The 21,611-nt window shown below is 40.5% G+C and overlaps 1 protein-coding gene across 6 annotated transcripts; it reads left to right on the top strand.

Moving 5' to 3' along the window:
- The first annotated feature begins 144 nt into the window (after positions 1 to 144).
- On the top strand, positions 145 to 21,348 carry lrguk (leucine-rich repeats and guanylate kinase domain containing). Of its 6 annotated transcripts, none has more exons than XM_015959247.3 (20): positions 145 to 817; positions 2,135 to 2,215; positions 2,405 to 2,486; positions 3,090 to 3,190; positions 3,457 to 3,538; positions 3,722 to 3,846; positions 5,751 to 5,894; positions 6,264 to 6,341; positions 6,503 to 6,589; positions 6,677 to 6,783; positions 7,375 to 7,482; positions 13,445 to 13,541; positions 15,464 to 15,577; positions 15,781 to 15,919; positions 16,693 to 16,812; positions 17,372 to 17,523; positions 17,693 to 17,781; positions 18,157 to 18,216; positions 20,371 to 20,483; positions 20,791 to 21,348. In XM_015959247.3, exons 1-20 carry the CDS (start codon positions 707 to 709, stop codon positions 21,015 to 21,017), a joined length of 2,217 nt encoding a protein of 738 aa, XP_015814733.3. In that variant the 5' UTR covers positions 145 to 706; the 3' UTR covers positions 21,018 to 21,348. The 6 variants fall into 6 exon arrangements, with proteins under 6 accessions (XP_015814733.3, XP_015814725.3, XP_015814717.3 ...); XM_015959239.3 differs by having other exon boundaries at positions 15,718 to 15,919; positions 20,374 to 20,483; XM_015959231.3 differs by having other exon boundaries at positions 15,718 to 15,919.
- The last annotated feature ends 263 nt before the right edge of the window (positions 21,349 to 21,611 follow it).

The raw sequence follows: 21,611 nt of genomic DNA, 5'->3' as shown, positions 1-21,611 counted from the left end.
GTCTCCTAAATGTGCATCTGTTCTGTGTGTTTTTATTCTTGCATAGTTGTCATATTTTCCACTTGGCTGGCTGTTCGTTCTTTGACAATGTGTCTTGATGAAGTTACTTCTGTCCTGTTTCTCAAGAGCCAGTCAGATCTAAAACTAACACCCAATAATAAACTGACAGGTGTGTGATGTGCAGTATGACATGACTTGAGGCACAAATTGCTTCGAGTGTGGCATGTGGAGAAAATAAACAGACGGCCTGAAAAGGTGTGCTGATGCTGGCATAAATCCATGCAAGGATTTATTTTTTTGCCGAGTACAAAACAGTGTTTATACAACTTAGTTGTCAGTAAATGAAAAACTAAATGTTCCACATGATTGGCTTTAAAAAAACGTCATGGGGTGGATCGTTTTTAGTCGATTTAATTTATTTTTTTCATCTGAATTTCAAGATTATATTTGTTGATTTTTTTTCTGCTGACAATTAATTGTGTAAGATTTGGAAGTGTGTTTTTATTAGAGATGTGTTAATGTAAATCCGTCGAATCAAAATATAGTGGGTAGACTACATCCCCCACAACACCTTTCTGCTCAATAGTAACTCGGTTGCCTAGCGACAGCAGTTTTAGAGTGAGATGTTGCTAGCTTACTAGCTAGGTGTTTAAGTCTTTTTTAGCGTAGCTCTAACCTTTCAGCGGTGACTTTAGGGCCAGAGAAAATGAAGCGAAGCTTAGAAAGAAGCTTGACTTTCCCCTTATTGAGTGACAGCAACCCAGCGTCCGCCACCGAGACGCCCAGCGGAGAGCTACAGGGACAATTCAAGATGGAGGTAAAGAAATTAGTTGGTTAATAGCTTGTGGCCCAACAGTTTCTGACTTCCTGTAATTTTGTGACTTTTACAAATAAATACTTTACTATAGGATCTCAAAGAGCATGGGCTGCTATATTAAATATGCGTACACTATTTATTTGCATTGTCATTCATATTCAGCTTGTTTTGAAATGTTTAAAGTAGCTAACCATGTTGCAGGAAGTCTGGATAATTAAAACTGCCCAGCAAGGTCAACTGGTTGGCTTAATTGCAAATTGTTAAAGCTGCATTACACAGCAGTTCAAGTGTGAAGCATCTTGTTTGAGATTTCATGTGTTATGCATGAATAAATGTTTACAAATGCTGTTTATGTTTAGGAAGCAGGTAGCACTGGCGTCATTAACATGTCCTGCAAATACAGCTCTGTGAAAAATCTCCGTAGGCAGATTTTATTTATTGTTGTTTCCAGACAAAGATAGCACGAGTAGGTCAAATACAAAAGGTAGTTTCCATAATGGTGATTATTACGGGAAAAAATGTTACCTAAATCTACTTGGACCTGAGTGGAAAAGATCATCATGAATCAACCGATAAGCCATTTTATTTTTTAAAATGAGTTCAATTTCACCAGCCAGATTCAAGCCTGTTTACTGACAGATATTTGTGATTATTCATTTCAAAATAATGATAAATGACCTGTACTTATATTGCAGCTTTCAGTCAGAGGACTTCAAAGCGCTACAGAGTATTATTCATCCATTCACGCACATATTCCCACACTAATGGTGATGAGCTACATTGTAGCCACAGCTCCACTGGGGCACATTGACATGGTCCACTAGGGTCCGGATCCATCCACAACCCTCCAATTTTCTGGACAACCCGCTCTACCTCCTGAGCTGCTGCTGCATACATGAGCAAATCTGTATGTGATAGGCTTTAGAGAGGCAAAGTCCTAGTCAGGGATCTGGATTGGGATGATGTGGCATCAGTCCGTTTATGCTCGAAAGCCCTCCTTATTAAGAATTTAGTATAATTTAGATCCTCCACAATGAGACTCTTTACCAGTTATAACAAATGTTGGACTGCAGCAGTTGCCAACAAGGGTGTTGCAACCAATTGTGTTTGGGGTTACTTTTGGACTTAAAACAAAATTGTTTTAGAGCTTTTTTCCACTTAATAAATGCAAATTGCAGTTTGTGTTTATGCAGGTTAACTCTTTTGCATGACAAAATTAGTTTGCTGAACTGAAACATTTAAATGGAAATGAAAAGACAAAAACAGAAGACTTGCACCTGTAAAATTTGGCTGAACTTTGTTTTTCTTGTTTCAAAGGCTGATGTTCTAACTGATGAGATGGTGTCCAGAGGGTTATCCAGATCTGGTTCTTCTCGCTTCTTCAAAATCTCTTTTCCTGTGAGAAACTCATAGACATGCTTTTTAAATACAACAGATGTTTAACTGCAAGTTTGTTTATTGTCTCTAGCTGAGACCAGTAAGCATGTGATCTAAATCATATCGTGATTTTATTAGTTTTCAGAGTATTTTTGTAATAATAATTTTAAATGTCATTTTCTTTTTCTTTTTATTTATTTTTTGCTCAAGAATCTCAACTTGAAGGATATATCAGTGTTACACAAATATGTCTACCTTCAAAAGCTCGAACTACCAAACAACAGAATCAAAGGTAACGTTTGTCACTTCTCTTTCATAGCAATAGTTACCCGAAAAACGTAAGTGTGTGTGTTTCAGTCAGTGGGGTTTTTATGGAACATCATTGAATAAATAATAAAATTAAATATAAATATTTTGCAATTAAAAATGCATACAAAGTTATTTTCACCAGATATAGAAAAGAGGAAAAATGATATCTGACTGTTGTTGTGCTCTGATATTATTATAACCTCGTTTTTATGCTCTGACATAATCATTACGTGTGTGTGTGTGTGTGTGTGTGTGTGTGCGCGTGTGTGTGTGTGTTTGTGTGTGTGTGTGTGTGTGTGTGTGTGTGTGTGTGTGTGTGTGTGTGTGTGAGAGAGAGAGAGAAGTTAATAGGGGAAATATGCCCATATATGCAGTACTTTGATATCATTCGAATAACTAATTTAACCACAGTAAGGCAGCTTTTTTTTACAGTTAACTTTTTGTGAATCCCGTTTATATTTTTATTTTTAGTTTGCATTTGTAGCAATTCAATATTTACTCAAAATAAAAAAGCAGTATGCAGCCTAAAATGGGACTTGAAATGTGATAATTTGCTCTAATTTAAATAGTTTTCTCTTGTTGTTAGATCTATCCTGCTTAAGCCACACACCCTATCTTGTCATCCTGGATTTGTCTGGCAATGAAATCTACAACTTCTTTGAATTCCAGCCTCTGCAGTACCTACGGGTAACAAGACCTTGAGCTGACAGGATAAGACAATATTTGATTGCTGGCATGGGCCTCACTCTCTAGCGTTATTCCCCCAAGATGGGCCTGGATTTCCATAGCCCATCTGTAGTCACTCTGAATATGCTTACAAGGCCTTTACTGTCCTTGAATGGCAGCGAACTTTAGCAAAAATCTTTTTCAAACTGTGGTCTCAGCTCACATTCAGTCAAAAGTTTGTCTTCAGTAATGTGTGCTTTAGGTTTTTTCTATATTTTGTTCTCTAGGAGGTCAATTTGTCCCACAATCGAATGACAAACATGAAAGATTTGTCAGGATTTGTATCCCTTTGTAAGCTGAATCTGGACCGTATCCTTTAGAAATGATCTTAATTCACGTGAAATTCATTTTACCACCTTCTTAAGTCGTGATGCTTCCTGGTAGTTCTAATCTTTTTCAGGTTTTTGACCAGAAAAGCAAAGTTTTATTTCAGAAAATCAGATGAATGTATAACAGGTGTTTGCGTTGATTTCTTAACATTTTTGTGCTCAGACAACGGCTTCTGTGAGATTAGCGGTCTTGAACAATGCTGCAGACTCACCCATCTCAGTCTGGCACATAACAAGGTCACAAAGATGAGTGGCCTGGATGGTCTGCCTCTCACACACCTCTGCCTCGTGAGTTTGCTTTTTTGTGACATTCACAGGCTGGAATATTTATTCTAAAACAAACCCGAAGTGTGATTTGTTTTCCCTTTGCCTTTGGAGGTATTTTGTTGAAAGGTATTGAGGTGTTTGTAGGCTTTTTTTTTACCCCTTCCTGTCTCTGTTGTCTACTGCACACACACTGTTATCATATCTTACCATTTTCTTTTAATCTCCTTTCTAATTGCAATCAATCAATCAATCAATCAATCAATTGCAATTAATCAATCAATCAATCAATAAAAATCATGTCAGGAGAAAGGTCTCTCTATCCAGTCCTTTGTGTTCTGTCTTAATGAGGTAAAGTCTTGGCCAATGGCCAACTATCTGCATCTGAGGCCTAGTCCACACGTAGCCGGGGTTTTTTAAAAACGAATATCCGCCCCACCAAAAACTTGCATCCACACCACCTCGTTTTAAAAACAAACTCTGTCCACTCGTACCCAGATAAATACATTGTTAAGGACATGCCAGACCTGTAGGTGGCAGTACTTCCCCCGTTCTTAACCTCGTCCTTCATCTGTGGTCTTCCGCAAGGAGCAGTAATTCCGCTTGCAAAAACAAACAAGCAGAAAGCGCATAGACAATTGATGGATCGGGTAGTGACAGAGCGCAGCTCTGAAGGCTTCCATGATGTCGGCTAGTGTAAACACAGGTCGCACACGTGATGTCAGCATTTTTTTTTGTCGTGGAAAGTGACGTTGCGGACCTTAAAACTCCGGTTTTGTCCGTCCACACGCAGACACCCAAAACGGAGAAAACGCAGATCTTCACTTTGGCCGGAGTTTTTAAAAAGATCCGTTTTCGTGTGAAAAAACTCCGTTTTCGTGTGGATGACAGGCCAAAACGTAGAAAAATATCTACGTTTTGGCAGATCCCCGGCTACGTGTGGACAGGGCCTGAATCGGAAAGACGGAGCTCATTGTTTTTCACCCCAATAGCACTATTTGCACTATTTGAATTGCTTTTTTTTTTTTTTCGATTTATTCATAATGTTTCACATTTCTCATGTACCATGTTCAGTGCCTTGGGCTTCCCAATAGGGAAGGCACTTTATAAATAAAGCTCTGATTGATTGATTGATTGATTGATTGATTGATAATTGCATTCTCCTAATGTTGTATTTTATTAGTCTAATGTTTAGCTTATTTTAAATCTTGTCCCATTATTAAAATAAAAAGGCAATTATCATATGTATCTATTGAATGCATTTGAAAACTCTTTGATTTCCTCTTTTTGTGTGTGTGTGTGTGCTGTTACATGTGTTTTCTGGTCATTTATCAGTGTTTTCTGATAGTCAGCAGCCATCAGGCTGGCAGCATCTGCTGCTGTCGGTCTGCTTTGGAACCAGATGTTGATATTTGAGTGAAACTGGACATAATTCAGCATGCTCATGTGCCGTATCCATCCAGCTTCCATCCATTCGCATTCCTGACCCCCGCTTCTCTCAAGCACACTCCCTAAACAGCACGTCATTGTCAGCCGACCTGCTACCCAGCTCATCACAGCACTGAGCCAGTGCTTCAAGGGACCAGCACGGTCACTCACTCCTGCTGTCAGGAACCTTCTGCCTGGCAGCACAGCTGGCAAGAGTAGTGTGAGGTGTGGCCAAATCACTAGATAACAACCTATTGTCAATGAAAGGGAGTGAAAATCAAAACGACAAAACAGGAGTGCCCAGGTCTTGTTCCTTTGTTAGTTAGCGTGCTGAGCTAGCACCTCGCCAGCTGTTCAGCTGTTAGAGCTGCCACTCATCCTAGCAATGTGGAGGTCCAACAATTAAGAAACCAACGCATTTTAATTCTCAACATTGATTATTGAGACAATATATATGCACCTAACTTCTTTATTTGTGTTTTGCTCCCATCTGTGTTTAGAAAGGGAACCAGATAAAAAGAGGTGCAGGGTTGGAGAACACAAAACATCTGCATGTTCTTGATTTGTCTGTGAATCATATCACCAGACTTTCAGGACTCAAGAACCTCCATCTTCTAGGCTCCCTCAACCTGGAGAAAAACCAGGTATTGATCAGAAAAATGGCAGAAGTTAACTCTATAAACAAACTATGCAGATATGTCTTTTTATATGAACTCTAATATTAAACACGGCGATTCCTGAGTCGGTCAAATATTTTCCACATGCAAATGATTGTTTCACAGCAGAATGATGGAGGTCATGATGAGAAATATTCTGACAACCCTTTTCCAGATTGACAGGCATACAAAGTGCTTATCGATGTCTTTCCTGCTTGGCATTGTGACCAACAGCCTGCGAAACTTTGCTTTTATATAGACACTCACACTTAGATCCTTTAATCAAGTGCACCTGGCTGTTCTTTAGCTTTAATAACTAATCATTTATTAACATTGTTTTTTAATTTATAATGTCAGATCAGGGAAATCCAGGAATTGGAGCACAACAAACTTCCTCTGCTGAGAGACCTCAACCTGCAGGGGAACCCTGTGCAGGTACCCTGAATCTGTTCCCACAACAATCCTAATCCCTGAGAATGCAAGTAGAATTCTGTTCATGGTTGATCTTACCTTCTTTTCATTGATGTTGTTGTTGATCTGATAACATTTGTATTTATTCAGCATGGGAGTTATAATTTTTATCATGTAATTGGCAGGGCATGCCTGACTACAGAATGGCCGTAATCTTCCTCTTTCAACATCTGACAATCCTGGACCAAGTGAAAATCAGCACAGAAGAAAAGGTGTGACAAAGTTACATTTTAAACATTGTTATTATTATATTCATGTGTTGATCACACATTTTAATACTAGATCATGTCATATCCCAGGTGGCCTCTGTAAACAAGTTTCACCCTTCGATGGACGTTCTGGCATTCAGGGATCACATGACCAACTTAGTTTATCAGCTGACACAGCCACAGGTCCTATATGACAGGTTTGTACAAATATTTACTGTTTTGACATTTCTATTTGTTACATTGCCTGAAATTACCTGATTAAAAAATAAAGTTTATGTTGAATAATAATCCATAAGTGTTGTTTAGGAAGTGCACTAATATTAAAAAAGGCTTTAAAACAATCCGCAGGCAACATGACATGAAATGATAGCCACAATATTTGTGCTGTACTATAAAATACCCAGAGAGTAGAGTAGCAGTTTATCTACAGATAGCTTGTTATCTACTTTCTCAAAGGAGAAAAAAAAAGTCACATACAAGCAATTAAAAAAAAAACATCTATCATCAGCAAATAAAACCTGCAGCTACGCTCAATTTACTATTCAGCTCTGCACTCACTAGCAGGGGCACATCCATACTGCTCAACAAGCTCCTGTTTATATTGACTCTTAAGAACAATGAGGTTTTAACACTGGCGTCATGGTGTCGCACACTACAGTTAAAAAAGGAAGATAACTGCTGTTGAAGTTAAGAATGTACATGCAAAATGTGTGTGTGTGTGCGTGCGTGTGTGTGTGTGTGTGTGTGTGTGTGTGTGTGTGTGTGTGTGTGTGTGTGTGTGTGTGTAGTACACAGCCTCTCTATCCTGTGCTGGTGCTGACGGGCCCTGACGACTGTGGTCAAAGACAACTGCTTCACAGATTGTGTCAAGAGTTTAGTGAATACTTCGGTTTTGGGTCAGTCACAACATTTTTGTTCACGTTTAAAATATATATTAATTCACATTTAATCAATAAAAAGGCCAAATAGACTCACAAACATTTTTAAGATATTTCATGTCAAATTCAAATAAATACACGCACGCATGCATGCATCATGATGTCTTTGTAAGCTGTTTTAGTGCTGAATCTTGATTGTTGCGCTCTTATATAATCACTACAACACAAGAAATAAATGGTAAAAGCCTGTATTTATATTGCACCTACCTAGGGTTCTAAACCCCCTAAGGCACTTCACAACACAATCAGTCATTCCCTATTCATACACACATTCACAAATAACTCTCTTCCAATAAAATACAGAACTATAATTTCAAGAGGGGGGCTAAATGTAAAAACACACTGTACCAGAACAAATGCAAAAAGTAAATGTATCTCAAAAACAGGGGTTAAATAATGGAATAAAGTAACAGAATAAATAAAAGAGTGAAAACAGAAATCAGTTTAAATTAAGATAAAAACATTCCATCCATCCATTTTCTTCTGCTTATTCGGAGTCGGGTCAGGGAGGCAGCAGCCTAAGTCGAGAGGCCCAGACTTCCCTCTCCCCAGCCACTTCGACCAGCTCTTCCGGGGGAATCCCAAGGCGTTCCCTGGCGAGGTGAGAGGCATAGTCCCTCCAGTGTGTCCTGGGTCTCCCTTTAGGCCTCCTCCTGGTTGGATGTGCCCGGAAAACCTCACCAGTGAGGCATCCAGGAGGCATCCTAATCAGATGCCCGAGCCACCTCAACTGGCTCCTCTCGATGTGGAGGAGCAGCGGATCTACTCTGAGCCCCTCCCGGGTGACCGAGCATCTCAACCTAACTCTAAGGGAGAGCCCAGCCACCCTGCAGACGAAACTCATTTTGGCCGCTTGTATCCGCTATCTCGTTCTTTCGGTCACTATCCAAAACTCATGACCATAGGTGAGGATTAAATGGTAAATCGAGAGCTTCGCCTTCTGGCTCAGCTCTCTCTTCACCATGACAGACCGGTACAATGCCCACATCACTGCAGACACAGCACCAATCTGCCTATCGATCTCACGCTCCAGCTTTCCCTCTCTCGTGAACGAGACCCTGAGATACTTAAACTCCTCCACTTGGGGCAGGACCTCATCCCTGACCCGGAGAAGGCATTCTACCCTTTTCCGAATCAAGACCATGGTCTCAGATTTAGAGGATCTGATTCTCATTCCAGCTGCTTCACACTCGGCTGCAAACTGTTCCAGCAAAAGCCAAAGATCGCCTTCTGATTAAGCCAACAGGACCACATCATCTGCCAAAAGCAGAGACCTGATTCTCACGCTACCAAAACAGATCTCCCCAACACCTTGACTGTGCCTAGAAATCCTGTCCATAAAGGTTATGAACAGAATCGGTGACAAAGGGCAGCCTTGGTGGAGTCTAACTCTCACTGGGAACGAGCTCAACTTACTGCCGTCATTGCGGACCAAGCTCTGACGCTGATCATACAGGGACCTAACAGCCCGTATCAGAGGGCCTGGTACCCCATACTCCCGAAGTAACCCCCACAGGGCCCCTCGAGGGACGCGGTGGAACACCTCCAAATCCACAAAACACATGTAGACTGGCTGGGCAAATTCCCACGCACCCTCCAGGATCCCCCTAAAGCCGGGCGTACACTGTGCGACTTTTTCACTCGTAGCATTCAGCTTCAGCTCAAACTGTACGACTTCCTCGCAGGGCAGATCTCACGAGTCCTGTGCTCACACTGTACGACCCAGTTCTCGGATGCGACCTGACTGCTCACACTGTACGTCTGGTAGCAACACGTCGGCCCTAAAAATGTGCTAAAAATAGCAGTTTTTACTCAACATGTCAGACTTTTTTGTCTTGCCTGTTGTCCTTCGGGAGTGCTGCAGGAGGACACACAGGGATTTATGGGGGTTGGATGAGGAAAACGAAATAAAGAAAGTAAATCTGTGTTTAGTGATCAGTTTAATTTGACATGAACACGACAAACACGCTTTCTTGACAATCTTTGTGAGTAAAAAACGTGTAGAAATTAAAACGAACAACGTGTGTTATTAGGGAAATAGCGAGCGAGCGGTGTTGATGCAGGAATGCGCATGCGCCGTGAGCGGTTCTGGTACTTTTTGGGTCGCAGCTGCTCGCAGCGCCGCTTCAACAGTGCGATACCCTCACGAGGGACGAGCAAAATATCAAACACTCCAGAAGTCTGTGCGAGCTCACGATTGCCAATCGGTAGCTGGTCACGTGGTGTTAATCGCCTCTCGTAACCCCCTGTACACTACACGACCGCTCGGCGCAAAACTCGCCCCGATCTCGTGGATTCTCGCACGAGTGGAAAATCGGCTCAAAAAGTGAAAAAGTCGCACAGTGTACGAAGGGTATAGAGCTGGTCCAGTGTTCCACGGCCAGGACGAAAACCACATTGCTCCTCCTGAATCCAATCCAAGATTAAAAAAATATTTAAATAAATATAAAGATGGAGAGAGTTAAACCCAGGGTGGGAATTTAAGTTCTGTTCTTTATTCTGTTGCTTTATTTGAAAATTGGTTATTTTGTTTATTTTGTCATTTTAGTTTAAAAGGAATTATTGTGTTTGGTTTTTGCATTTGCAAATTGAAAAACTATTTCTAGTGAGGGATATATTATATCAAAGGGCCAAGTAAGGTCATACTTCTGCCTTCTCCATTTTCAAACAAAAGAATTAAAACCAAAGTTTGCTTACTCTACCAAAAAGTAAACGACATCATCTTCAAACGGGTGGAAAAAGTTCCTGTTAAGGCTCCGACTCTCATCTGGTAGTACTTCTGAGGATAGGCTGTGGTGCCACTTAATGCAGACCTGGGCATTTTACGGCCCGCGGGCCACATCCGGCCCTTTGGTTGACTTTGACCGGCCCGCGTAAGGTTAATTGGAAATTACAAAATAAATGTATTTTCTCATTTTACCTCATGCATGGGCTAAGGCTGCATTGCTTTTATTTTGAAGTTGTTTTTTACGTGCACAATGACGCAATACGTATAGCAACAAGTGCCCGCGGTTGACATGGTGATTGTAGCCTGAGAAATGTCCGCTCATGCAAAAAAAAAAAAAAAAAAAAAAAAAAAGAAAGAAAGATGCCGAATGCAGGATTTTCAACAAAAATTGGACTGCTAAGTATTTTTTTTACTGAAGTCGGAGGTAAAGCCGTGTGTTTGGTTTGCGGGGAGGAGATTGCCGTGTTTAAGGACTACAATTTGAGTCGGCATTACGACAAGAAACACTCGGAAAAATACAAGAACTTGTCTGATGCTGAGAGCTGAGAGGGCACGGACATCCGAAGCTTTGCTTGCAAAGTTGCAAAAGCAGCAAGGCTGTTTTACTAAGCTTCACACATCCAGGGATGCAGCAGCCAGGACCAGCTTTGTGATATCCCACAAAATAGCTAAAAACAGCAAGCCGTTTTCGGAGGGAGAGTTTGTCAAAGAGTGCATGGTGGACTCTGCCGCACTAATATGCCCTGAAAAAAAAGGCGCATTTGAGCAAATCCCGCTGTCCAGGCGAACCGTGACCAGGAGGATCGAGGACATTGCGGGGAACCTGGAGCTTCAGCTGCAACGTGAAGTGGCAAGTTTTGACTTTTTCTCATTAGACGGGAGCTGTGATGTCCGCGACACAGCCCAGCTGCTCGTATTTGTCCGGGGATAACGGACTTCAAGCTCACAGAGGAGCGGGCAGCAATGCGGTGGATGAAAGGGACAACGACAGGGAGTGATCTTTTTACAGAGGTAAATGCGTGCACGGACACTCTGGGATTGAAATGGGAGAGACTGTCAGGTGTCACAACAGACGGTTGTCCAAATCTTAAGCCGGGCTTACACTGTGCGACTTTTTCACTTTTTTGAGCCGATTTTCCAGTCGTGCGAGAAGCCACGACATCGGGGCGAGTTTTGCGCCGAGCGGTCGTGTAGTGTACCGGGGGTTACGAGAGGCGATTAACACCACGTGACCAGCCGCCGATCAGCAGTCGTGAGGTCGCAGTGACTTCTGGTGTGTTTAATATTTCGCTCGTCCCTCGTGAGGGTATCGCACTGTTGAAGCGGCGCTGCGAGCAGCTGCGCCCCAAAAAGTATCAGAACCGCTCACGGCGCATGCGCGCGCAATCCTGCATCAACGCCGGTCGCTCGCTATTTCCCTAATAACACACGCTGTTCGTTTGTTTCTACACGTTTTTTTTACTCACAAAGATTGTCAAGAAAGCGTGTTTGTCGTGTTCATGTCAAATTAAACTGATCACAAAACACAGATTTACTTTCTTTATTTCGTTTTCCTCATCCAACCCCTATAAATCCCTGTGTGTCCTCCTGCAGCTCTCCCGAAGGACAACAGGCAAGACAAGACAAAAAACTCTGACGTGTTGAGTAAAAACTGCTATTTTTAGCACATTTTTAGGGCCGACGTGTTGCTACCAGACGTACAGTGTGAGCAGTCAGGTCGCATCCGAGAACTGGGTCGTACAGTGTGAGCACATGACTCGTGAGATCTGCTCTGGTACACTTTGAGCTGAAGCTGAGTGCTGCGAGTGAAAAAGTTGCACAGTGTACGCCCGGCTTTACATGGAAAAATGTAGGACTTTTGAAACGCATGCAAGATAAAGTGACAGAAATCGATGCAGATCAAAAATAGGTGTTTTTGCATTGAATTATACACCAACATGTGTTGTGCAAGTCAGTGCTAAAAATCAACCATGTTACTGATGTTGTTACTAAAATAATAAACTTCATCAGGGCGCGGGCGATGAATCACAGACAGTTTGTGGCTCTTTTGGAGGACTCCACACAGCTGTCAGCTGGCTCAGCCTGGGGAAAGTGCTGAAGAGGGTTTGGGACTTGAAAGCAGAGATTCAGGATCTCTGCTGGATTTCTACTCTTCTCTTAAGGAGGACTTTCCAAACCTGAGGAGACATGCTCAGAAGATGTTGGTTCTCTTCGGCTCTACCTACATTTGTGAACAAACATTTTCAATGATGAAGTTTACAAAATCCAGGTATAGATCCTCTCTCACTGATGATCATTTGTCAGCTGTGCTTCGCTTCTCCACCTCAGACATTCAACCTGACTTTGATGCGCTCGCTAAAGCCCAGCAGAGACTAGATTTCTCTCACTGAATAAGAAAAAAATTGCTTAAAAACACAAAATAAGGTGTTTGGACCACAAATGTAGGCAACTAGCAGTGAACTGCGACACTTTTTTTAAACCTCTTTCTCAAGATCACAGTTCAGTGATTTTATTTTACAGACAATACTGTGTGTCTGTAGAATGCTAAGAACCTCTTTCCAACAATATTTGAAACTCAGAATGTGTTTTGGAGTGAATGTGACTGAAACTGCTAACTAATATAAGTCACAAATGTTTAACAAAAACCAAATGTGCACACTTTGTTTACCATTGCCTTGGGAAATTTGAATAAATCACATTTTTGTAAGACAACCTCACTTTTTCCTTTTTGCTCATTTATAACATATAGTCCACTCTTACCAGCTTGAAGAAACAATGGTATTTACTGCTTTTTATAAAGAAATACCATTAATATTATGCATAATTGACTTCAGCCTTTTGGCCTGGCCCTCCACAATATTTTCTATTTCTCATGTGGCCCCATGGAAAAAATAATTGCCCACCCCTGACTTAATGGCTCTCCTTCATTGCTACCAGATTTAGAATTATATTGTATTTTCTAAATCAAATGTGTTTGAAATGACACAAGCAATCTCTAAGATGGCTACAGAACACTGGATCTAATAAGTGTTAGACTGCCTTCCAGGAATGAGCGGTGATGTTCAGACTTTTTTTTATCATATTAAAAAACATCCAACAGAACAAAGTGATAGGATTAATGCTGTATTTGTATTGATTATTAGGATTGCAGTTGTTTCTCTGATCAGAAATAATAATAATATGTTTTCCCAGCATCTGCCACACAACTCGGAAACCATATTTTGGAGAGAAAAATGGATTTGATTACCATTTTGTTAGTGAAGAAGACTTTCAGAACATGATTCACATGGTGAGTTTTTTTAATTTGCTCATTTTTGCAAGAGACAATTTTCACGTTATTTTTTGGTTTATAAACTCAGTAGTTTTTTTGTCTGTGTCATGAATCATTCATCAATGTTAACACCCGTCTATATTTCAAACTACTCTTTAAAGTGCATGTGAATGTGTGTGTGAATAGATGAATGATCAGGGTATCCGCGGGTCCTTAAAAAGTCTTAAATTTGCTTTTCCAAATTTAAGGCCTTAAAAATCTTTAAAAATTACTAATAATCCTTCAATACAGTTTCCAAAGTCTTAAATGACCAAAGACCCAATAAAAGAGATTAGTTTATTTCTATAAAATTTTTGTGATTTTCTAGCTGGTGTTCCACTTTTTTGTGTACGATGTTGGCGTAAGCGAAACCGTACACATTCAGTTGGTTGTGAAAGGGGGCTATTTTTAGATGAGCACATTAGCTGGTTAAGCTAGTGGGAGCTTGCGCCATGGGGAAGTGCAAGTTTAATAGCAACTGGATGGCTAATCTCACGTTCGCGACGTGGTTAGCACCGGTTCCAGGCAATAGCTGGAAATGATAGCTTAAATTTAATTTTAAAAATTGCTTAAATTTGGTCCAAGTGGCCTTAAAAAAGGTCTTAAAAAGTCTTAAATTTGGCTCCCTTAAACCTGTAGATACCCTGATGATACACTGTGATGTAAAGCGCTTTGGAGTCCTCTGACTCTGAAAGGCTCTATACAAGTGCAGGTCATTTGTCATAAAGCTGTGTTTTTAGTGTGCTGGATTCACACACCTCCTTCAGCAAGTTTCAAATTGATTTCACTCACTTGGCTGTGATGAGTCGTGTTGTTGAGATAATTAGTTTTCCTTGGGTGAATTGATTTTACTTTAACTGGCAGATTTTTTTCAACGATACCTTTAACTGAATGGAGCCTTTCTCCAAAGCTTCAAGGGACACACGGGATTAATTTAATTTCAGGATGAGTTATTAAAACATCTCTTACGACTCTTTCACAAAGCAAGCAATAATTAATAGTCTGGGACAGCTGGCAGGGACACCGCTCGACTTTAGTCAGACTCCTCATGAAGTGGTCTCAACCCCGACTGTTGTGACTCAAAAACGCTAAAACTGAATCTGAAAATCCTTCTTGGTCAGGTGTCTACCATCCAAGGACGCATTTGTTTTTCATCTTGTCTTCCATGCTGGCCGCTGTTTAAATCTGTTGGATCATTATTTATGGAGGATTTAGTCTTAGAGTGATTTACACAGGAAGGGCTTTGATGCAGGTGTTGATGTTTTTTCTCTATCAGATGGTAACTTTACAGTCTGGCCCAACCTCCATTGGATACGTGACTTTCCCCCCTCCTCTTCTCTTTTGTCTTACATGTTTTATTACTGTCCTGTCCTCAATTCTTCCTCTTCATGCCCTCATCATTTATGTGTCAGCTGCTTCCTCTTAGCCTCAGATGTGCATTTATGTAGGGAACAAAATAATCTTTTTCTTCTTTTTTTAAGAATCAGAACATTTATTACAAGTTTCTTTTAATGTCCCTAAACTGAATTTTGCATGTTCCCTGCTGCTTGATGTTGGGAACTAAATGTAATTTACTCACAAGCATCTTGAAAGTAGTGTGATTTCTTCTTCTATTGCTGAAATAAAACAGCTTCAGAAGGAAAGCTGTCAAAATGTTTTTTGGGGGGGTTGTCACATGTCAGAGAAGACTGAGATTTTTTTGCCCCAATTTCTGGGTCAAAAGGTCACTTCCCAGGTTGTCAGATGACTTGAGGTTTTTAAGCCTGACAGAACTTTAGCTGCAGAGCTGCTGGAGTTTTGTGTCTGTTGTCCATTTAGATAATTTGAGATTATGATGATTAAATAAAACATTAATCTGTTTTTCATTTTCTTTTTTATTAAAACCCAAAATTTGCTGTTAGGGTAAGTTTGTCCACACCATGAAGTACGGGGATCACCAATTTGGCCTCAGCAGAGACGCTATAGAGTATGTGGCCAGAGAAGGGCTGGCCTGCTGCGTGTCCCTAGAGCTGGAGGTACTCATCTGTTGATGCATGTTTAAGGTTTAAATAGCCACACATAAACTTCATTAAACCTAAGCCACATTGATCTGAATATTTGTGAGGTTTTCTTAGTTATTGAAATAAAATCTAAGACTGTTTTTGTCTTGATTCAGAGTCTGTTGAGATTTAGGAAGAGCTACTTTGAGCCTCGATGTATCCTGCTCTTACCAACTCAGATGGAGACGTACAGGAACACGTTGAGCAGCCGGGAACGCTACACCCCCGAACAGATCGAAGCTGCTGTGTCTCGTTTGGAGCTCTACGCCAACATCCACACACAACGCTCAGGATTCTTTGACTGCGTGATCCCATGTGGTATCAGTAAAATAAATTGTCTCTGTTTTGTTGTTTTATCATCCAATTCATTGTTATGGTAATATAAAATATCACAAATCTTTTGAAATAATTTTAGATATAAATCCACATTTGTGAATCCGTAGAGATGTTTTGATTCTACGAATAGATATAATGATAATAATGTTAGTTGGAGGACTTTGATGTTATTGCTCTGTTCACGGGCAGTCCATCATCATAGTGTCAGATGGATTAACTTACTTCAGAAAAATCCATATACTATACTTTAAATCCAATTACCACATGTATCAAAGGCATATAGGTGCAGGATAGCTGTGTTTATCTTTGGTGATGGTAGCACTCAGCCGTGTTTGCTGCTTTCTTAATGAGATGAGCACACAGCGACCGTGAGACACTCATCATTTTTATGCACCGCTTGCTAGCACCTCATTACACTGAGGTCAAGATCTCCATATCTTTGATTCATGGCTGTTTGATGGTAGATGCATTGGCTCAATTGAGAACCAGGTTTTCCCTGTGTGTGTGTGTGTGTGTGTGTGTGTGTGTGTGTGTGTGTGTGTGTGTGTGTGTGTGTGTGTGTGTGTGTGTGTGTGTGTGTGTGTGTGTGTGTGTGTGTGTGCTTGCTTACGCATGCGTGTGAACATGTGCGTGTGTGTGTATGCATGCATGTGTGTGGGGATGCATGGGTGCATGTGTGTGAGTGTGTGTGCGCATGGGTGTGTGTATGTGCGTGTATGTGCATGCATGGGCGTGTGTGTGTGTGTGTTGAACAGATGACTGGGAGCAAGCCTACCAGACGCTGGAGCAGGTAGTGAAGGACCTCTTCTCTCTTGAAGAGGAAAGGGAGGAAGAAAAGAGCAGTAGCAAAACGTCTCCTAATAGCTCCCTCACAGGTTTCTTTGTCTTTTTCTAGTCAGGTCAGAGACTCGAAGCTTTATGATGCTTCTTCTTTTTTTCTCTCTCTCTCTTTCAGCTGTCCCTTCGGGGTTGCTATAGTGAATCATCTATCTCCATTTAGTTATATCTCTTATATTGTCTACCCTCACACCAACTAACATCATGTCCTTTTTGCACTGCATCCATAAATCTCCTTTTTGGTTTTCCTCTCAGCCTCCTGCCTGGTAGCTCCATCCTCAGCATTTTTCCACCTATGTAATCGTTGTCTCTCTGGACATGTTAAAACCATCTCAGTTTGGCCTCTCTGACTTTATCTCCAAAACTTCTAACATGAGCTGTCCCTCTGATGTCCTCATCCCTGATCCTTTCCATCATCATCATTGCCAAAGAGATTCTCAGTATTTTGAGCTCTGCAACCTCCAGTTCTGCCGCCAGTCTTTTCCTTGTTGCCACGGCCTCTAAATCATACAACAAGGCTGGTCTCTATCTGTTTTGTTAAACAAGACTCTCCAAAGTTATTTCAACCAACACATCAAAGTCTGTATATGTCTTCAGGTCACAGTCCAGCTGAAAGAGCTACCTCAGCACTGTCTGAATCAGGACTTGGGCTACCTTCTTCACTCTCTGCATCAGCTTCTGACCCCTCAGGTTTCACCTGCAGATCCTTTAAGATCCAGACAGAGCTGAATCCTGAGAGGACCCTTGCTGTGAGTTTACATATGCCAGATGAAACACCTACCTATAACTGAATTTATCAGTGCATCTGAAGTCAAATTTATGGAAAAATAACATTCAGTAAGCATGTAAGGGGATGGATGTTTTATCTACCTCTTGTTTCTCCTCACATTTAACTCCTCCATCATTCTCCTTCTACAGGAGCTAGCTTCCATCAGGAGGCGAGAGCAGCCAGTGAGAGAAGCTTTTGTTGGGAAGCGTCCAGGGGTTCTCAGTCAGCTCTTTAAAAGGTACGAATAAGTGGCAGGTACTCCACCTAGCTCTATTGTTTAATTGTAAGTAGGCACTCTGTTGGGCCAAATTGGTGTAATTGCAACACTTGTCGTAATAACTGCAGTTTGATGGCTTGTTTTGAGTTTGACATTGAGGGTGAAGTAGCAGGTGTCCAAATTATTTGATTGTAACAATCCGTTAACAAGATTGAGGCTTTTAGCTGTGCTTTCCACTCACTTGTTCTAAAATATGCAGTCACCAGCTGTAACCACAGTTCAGTGAAAGACAACAAGATGGAGTAGTGCTATAACAATTGTTCGTTTGTGTAAAATTGTAATCATTACATATAGATTAGTCACATTTGTCTTTGTTTTCTTGTGTTTTTCTCCAAGAAAATCACCATCACAATATCATCAAGATCCTGGTGCACATTTTCTTCAAAAAGACAACAGGTGAATAATATATACAACAACAAAATACTCAATAAATGTAATCACAGAGTTCTAGTCTTAAGTAATGATATAAGAACACAAAAGTACTTTGGCTAAGTGCAAATTATTTATTAGCATTTCTAAAGACCTCTTTTTAAAACTCTTACAAGGCCTGAATGGACTAATACAAGCAAACACACACACACACACACACACACACACACACACACACACACACACACACACACACACACACACACACACACCCACACACACACACACACAGAGCAATAAACCAACTCATAAATTCAGATTTAATGGCTCTGGCTATTTTTGACTCCTCTCTGAATACACTTACACTCAATAAACAAGCATACTGCTCAGATCAAATCGGATTAATCAGACATGCTATAATTAGTGCCATTTGTGTGATGCTGTGTGCCTGTACAGCAGCGGCTGCACGACGGATGTAATTACAGTATTTATGTATATTTTTTGAATCAGAAAAACATGATGAGTACACATTGATCTGTTTCTTTTTGGCTCAAACCAACATGTTCTGTCATCAGAATCAATGTGTTAAATACCCTCAGTGTGTGTGATTTGCAATACTCACCCCTTCAGTATTTCAGTGCAAGAATCCAGACATCAGTCTGCTTGTTGAGACATCACTTAAGAGGGTGTGTATCACCTGTGCATTTATCTCACTTAGTGTAATAAATACAGACAGGTTATCAGACAAGGGGCCGGATTTATCTGGATCACACTGTGTGATTTTCGACCGTCGCACAGGATTGTTCATGTCACACTGTGAGAACTCCAGAAAGGTGGCAAACTGCTCAGTGCAAGATTTCTGAGTCAGGCTGCACAACGTCTCGCTCCGGCAGGACACACGACGTCATGAGCACACCTCCCAAAAGCATTCGTCACTAAGCCGACCGCTAACCAAAACAAAGGCTGAAAAGATTTTTTAAAAGCGCCGCCGTTAACAATTATTTTTAGCGTCACCTCATGACCCAGCTCATCCTCCTCAAAGAAGAAGGATCGTTTTCAAAACCCTTGCTTTGGCCGCAGACTCCGGCTGCAGGTCTCCTTTTCTTGTCTTTCAGCTAACCAGCAGATCTGTCTGCTGGTCATTCATCTTTCTCCTCCTTTAAACATAAAAACCCACTAAACTACAGAGAAGTAACTATCTGTCACAGCTCTCTCTAATATCTAAACCTTTGCCCTGGATTCTGTCTCACAGTTCACTCCGCAGCTCCGTGACATCTCATCACACTAGCTGTCACGAAACGCAGCTTCCTCTGTCCCCCTGCAGTAAAACCCTACTAAACCATCCTTATCAGCTGAATGTGTGAAATATCCATAAACAGAAAAGGGATCTCATGTTTTGTGTTTTATTTTTTATATCCATGAGCTCACCTCCTCTCAGCTCTCACAAATCACATAATCATGGTTTTCACAATTCAGCTTATGGTCTAAAAATGTAGTTTAATTATTTTAGTATAACTCTGGTTTAACTTGGGCTATTAACAAAAATAAAAACTGGTTTGTAGTTTGTAATCTGCATTTTAAACATAAATTGAAACCGAAGCTCAGAGAGGCGGAGTCTTGCTGCTGCGGCGTCCCAAAGGTGTGTTTTAATTGGTCGATTGCAGACGTCGTAGATTTTCAAACATGCTTGTAGACTGTCGGAGGCTGTCTTTGGTCGTGAGACAGCTCAAAAAGTTGTCAGACTGTGTTCTAGACGATGTTCATTGCATTTTTCCCATTTTTAACATGTCTCATTTTGCTGGTTTCTCTATTTTTGGACTAAGTTTTAGGTCACATTTAGATTAAAAAAAAGTGTCTATACATTTTTCTTTTTTTCTGTATTTTCTTCAAGATTATTTAGTTGTTCTTGAATAAATCGATTAAATCTTTACCCAGTAATCCCTAACAGAGGATTGTGTTGTACGCTTTGTTCTGTTGTTTATAGAAGAGTCTTGATGTATAAACTAAATGTTAATTACCTGTAATTTATGACAGATTTATCTACGCTTCACATTTTGCTTACACAACATTTCTACCACACTTGAACTCCACCTTAAACCCTTTCTTCACTTGTTTTTTTTACCTTAATGTTTATTTGTGATTTTGTATTTCTCTTCCTCTTTCTTTTGTTTATCCAACTAGCAGCTCAGACGAGTCTTGTGCCAGCTCATCTTTGACTGTGCCCAGTTCAGCCAGTGTTTTAGGTAAACCTCTAGATGAGTCCGTCCTCATTCACAGCTTGGACTCATTCAAAGGTTAGTGTTGCTTTGTTGCTGTTGAAATCATTTCAGATTTGTGATATGTATTTATATGTATATACACAGTGTGATTGATATATATATACATATATATATATATATATATATATATATATATATATATATATATATATATATATATATATATATATATATATATATATATATATATATATTAGAAATCAATAACAGATTGGTTAAAAAATTTGTAAGTAAACAGTTCAACTGATGGCAGAAAGTTCTCAAAAGTCATTTACAAGTCTCCACATTATTGCAAGTATTAAGTTAGATATTCCCCTTTCAGAATATGTAATATCAGGTCAGACGTCTGACAGGCCACAACCAGGGATCGATGCATGCACTGCTGTTGGATCTCCTGCTAACAGTCGCCCAGGATCCAGAGACTATTATGAGCAACCACCAACTGTTATTGGGGCAAATATCTCTGCAGTGTCCAGGCCAAATCCATCACCCACACCCAGCCTTGACCTGGGATTGAAAGTGAAAGGAAATGAAAACATGGAGGAATAATTTAAAGAAGGTTCTTGCCCCTAAGACAAGTTTGCAAATATTCTAACATGCTATTTTTTGTAACAGTAAAAATGTCAGTAAATAAGCAACAAAAAACATGTTTTTTTTTTCTGTAGTTGCTAAGTTAGCCATTAACCACCAAACCTAGTTTGTCTCATTTTCACCGCAACAGAAACAAGCTGTAAATTGGATACATCCAAGTCAAACACTGGAGGTTAGATTTGACTGTCAGAACTTGCCCCTTACTGTGATCTATTATCCATGCTGTAACATGTCTAGATATTTTTGCTGTAATGAATGATTACCATAAAATAAAGTAGCTACATCCTAATTACTGGCAACGTTGTGCAGCTCATTTTTAGATAATTGCAGGCTGAATAGCCTAAAGGTATAGTTCAGACTCACAAACCGTCATAATAAACAGAGTAGCATCTTTAAGGTATCCACTCTTATCTCCTTTTTACATTCTAATGAACACCGTCATGAGTGAATATCCAAGGAAAGAGTAGTATGTGGTGCGTGTCATGTTTCTTTAGTAAAGCAATTATTTTCCTGACAGCCAACTGGTATTGTATTTTCTTCTGCTCAGTGATC

Source organism: Nothobranchius furzeri, chromosome 1 (genome assembly GCF_043380555.1).
Source record: "Nothobranchius furzeri strain GRZ-AD chromosome 1, NfurGRZ-RIMD1, whole genome shotgun sequence".
NCBI lineage: Eukaryota > Metazoa > Chordata > Actinopteri > Cyprinodontiformes > Nothobranchiidae > Nothobranchius > Nothobranchius furzeri.
Note: the sequence above shows the minus strand (reverse complement) of the source record. Positions and strands in the feature narration are given on the sequence as shown.

Excerpts from the sequence above, each read along its gene's own strand:
- lrguk (XM_015959231.3), top strand. The coding sequence starts at position 707 with ATGAAGCGAAGCTTAGAAAGAAGCTTGACTTTCCCCTTATTGAGTGAC. Across the intron at positions 3,847-5,750 it reads CTCTCACACACCTCTGCCTC|AAAGGGAACCAGATAAAAAG; the intron begins GTGAGTTTGCTT and ends ATCTGTGTTTAG. Across the intron at positions 6,342-6,502 it reads TGCAGGGGAACCCTGTGCAG|GGCATGCCTGACTACAGAAT; the intron begins GTACCCTGAATC and ends TGTAATTGGCAG.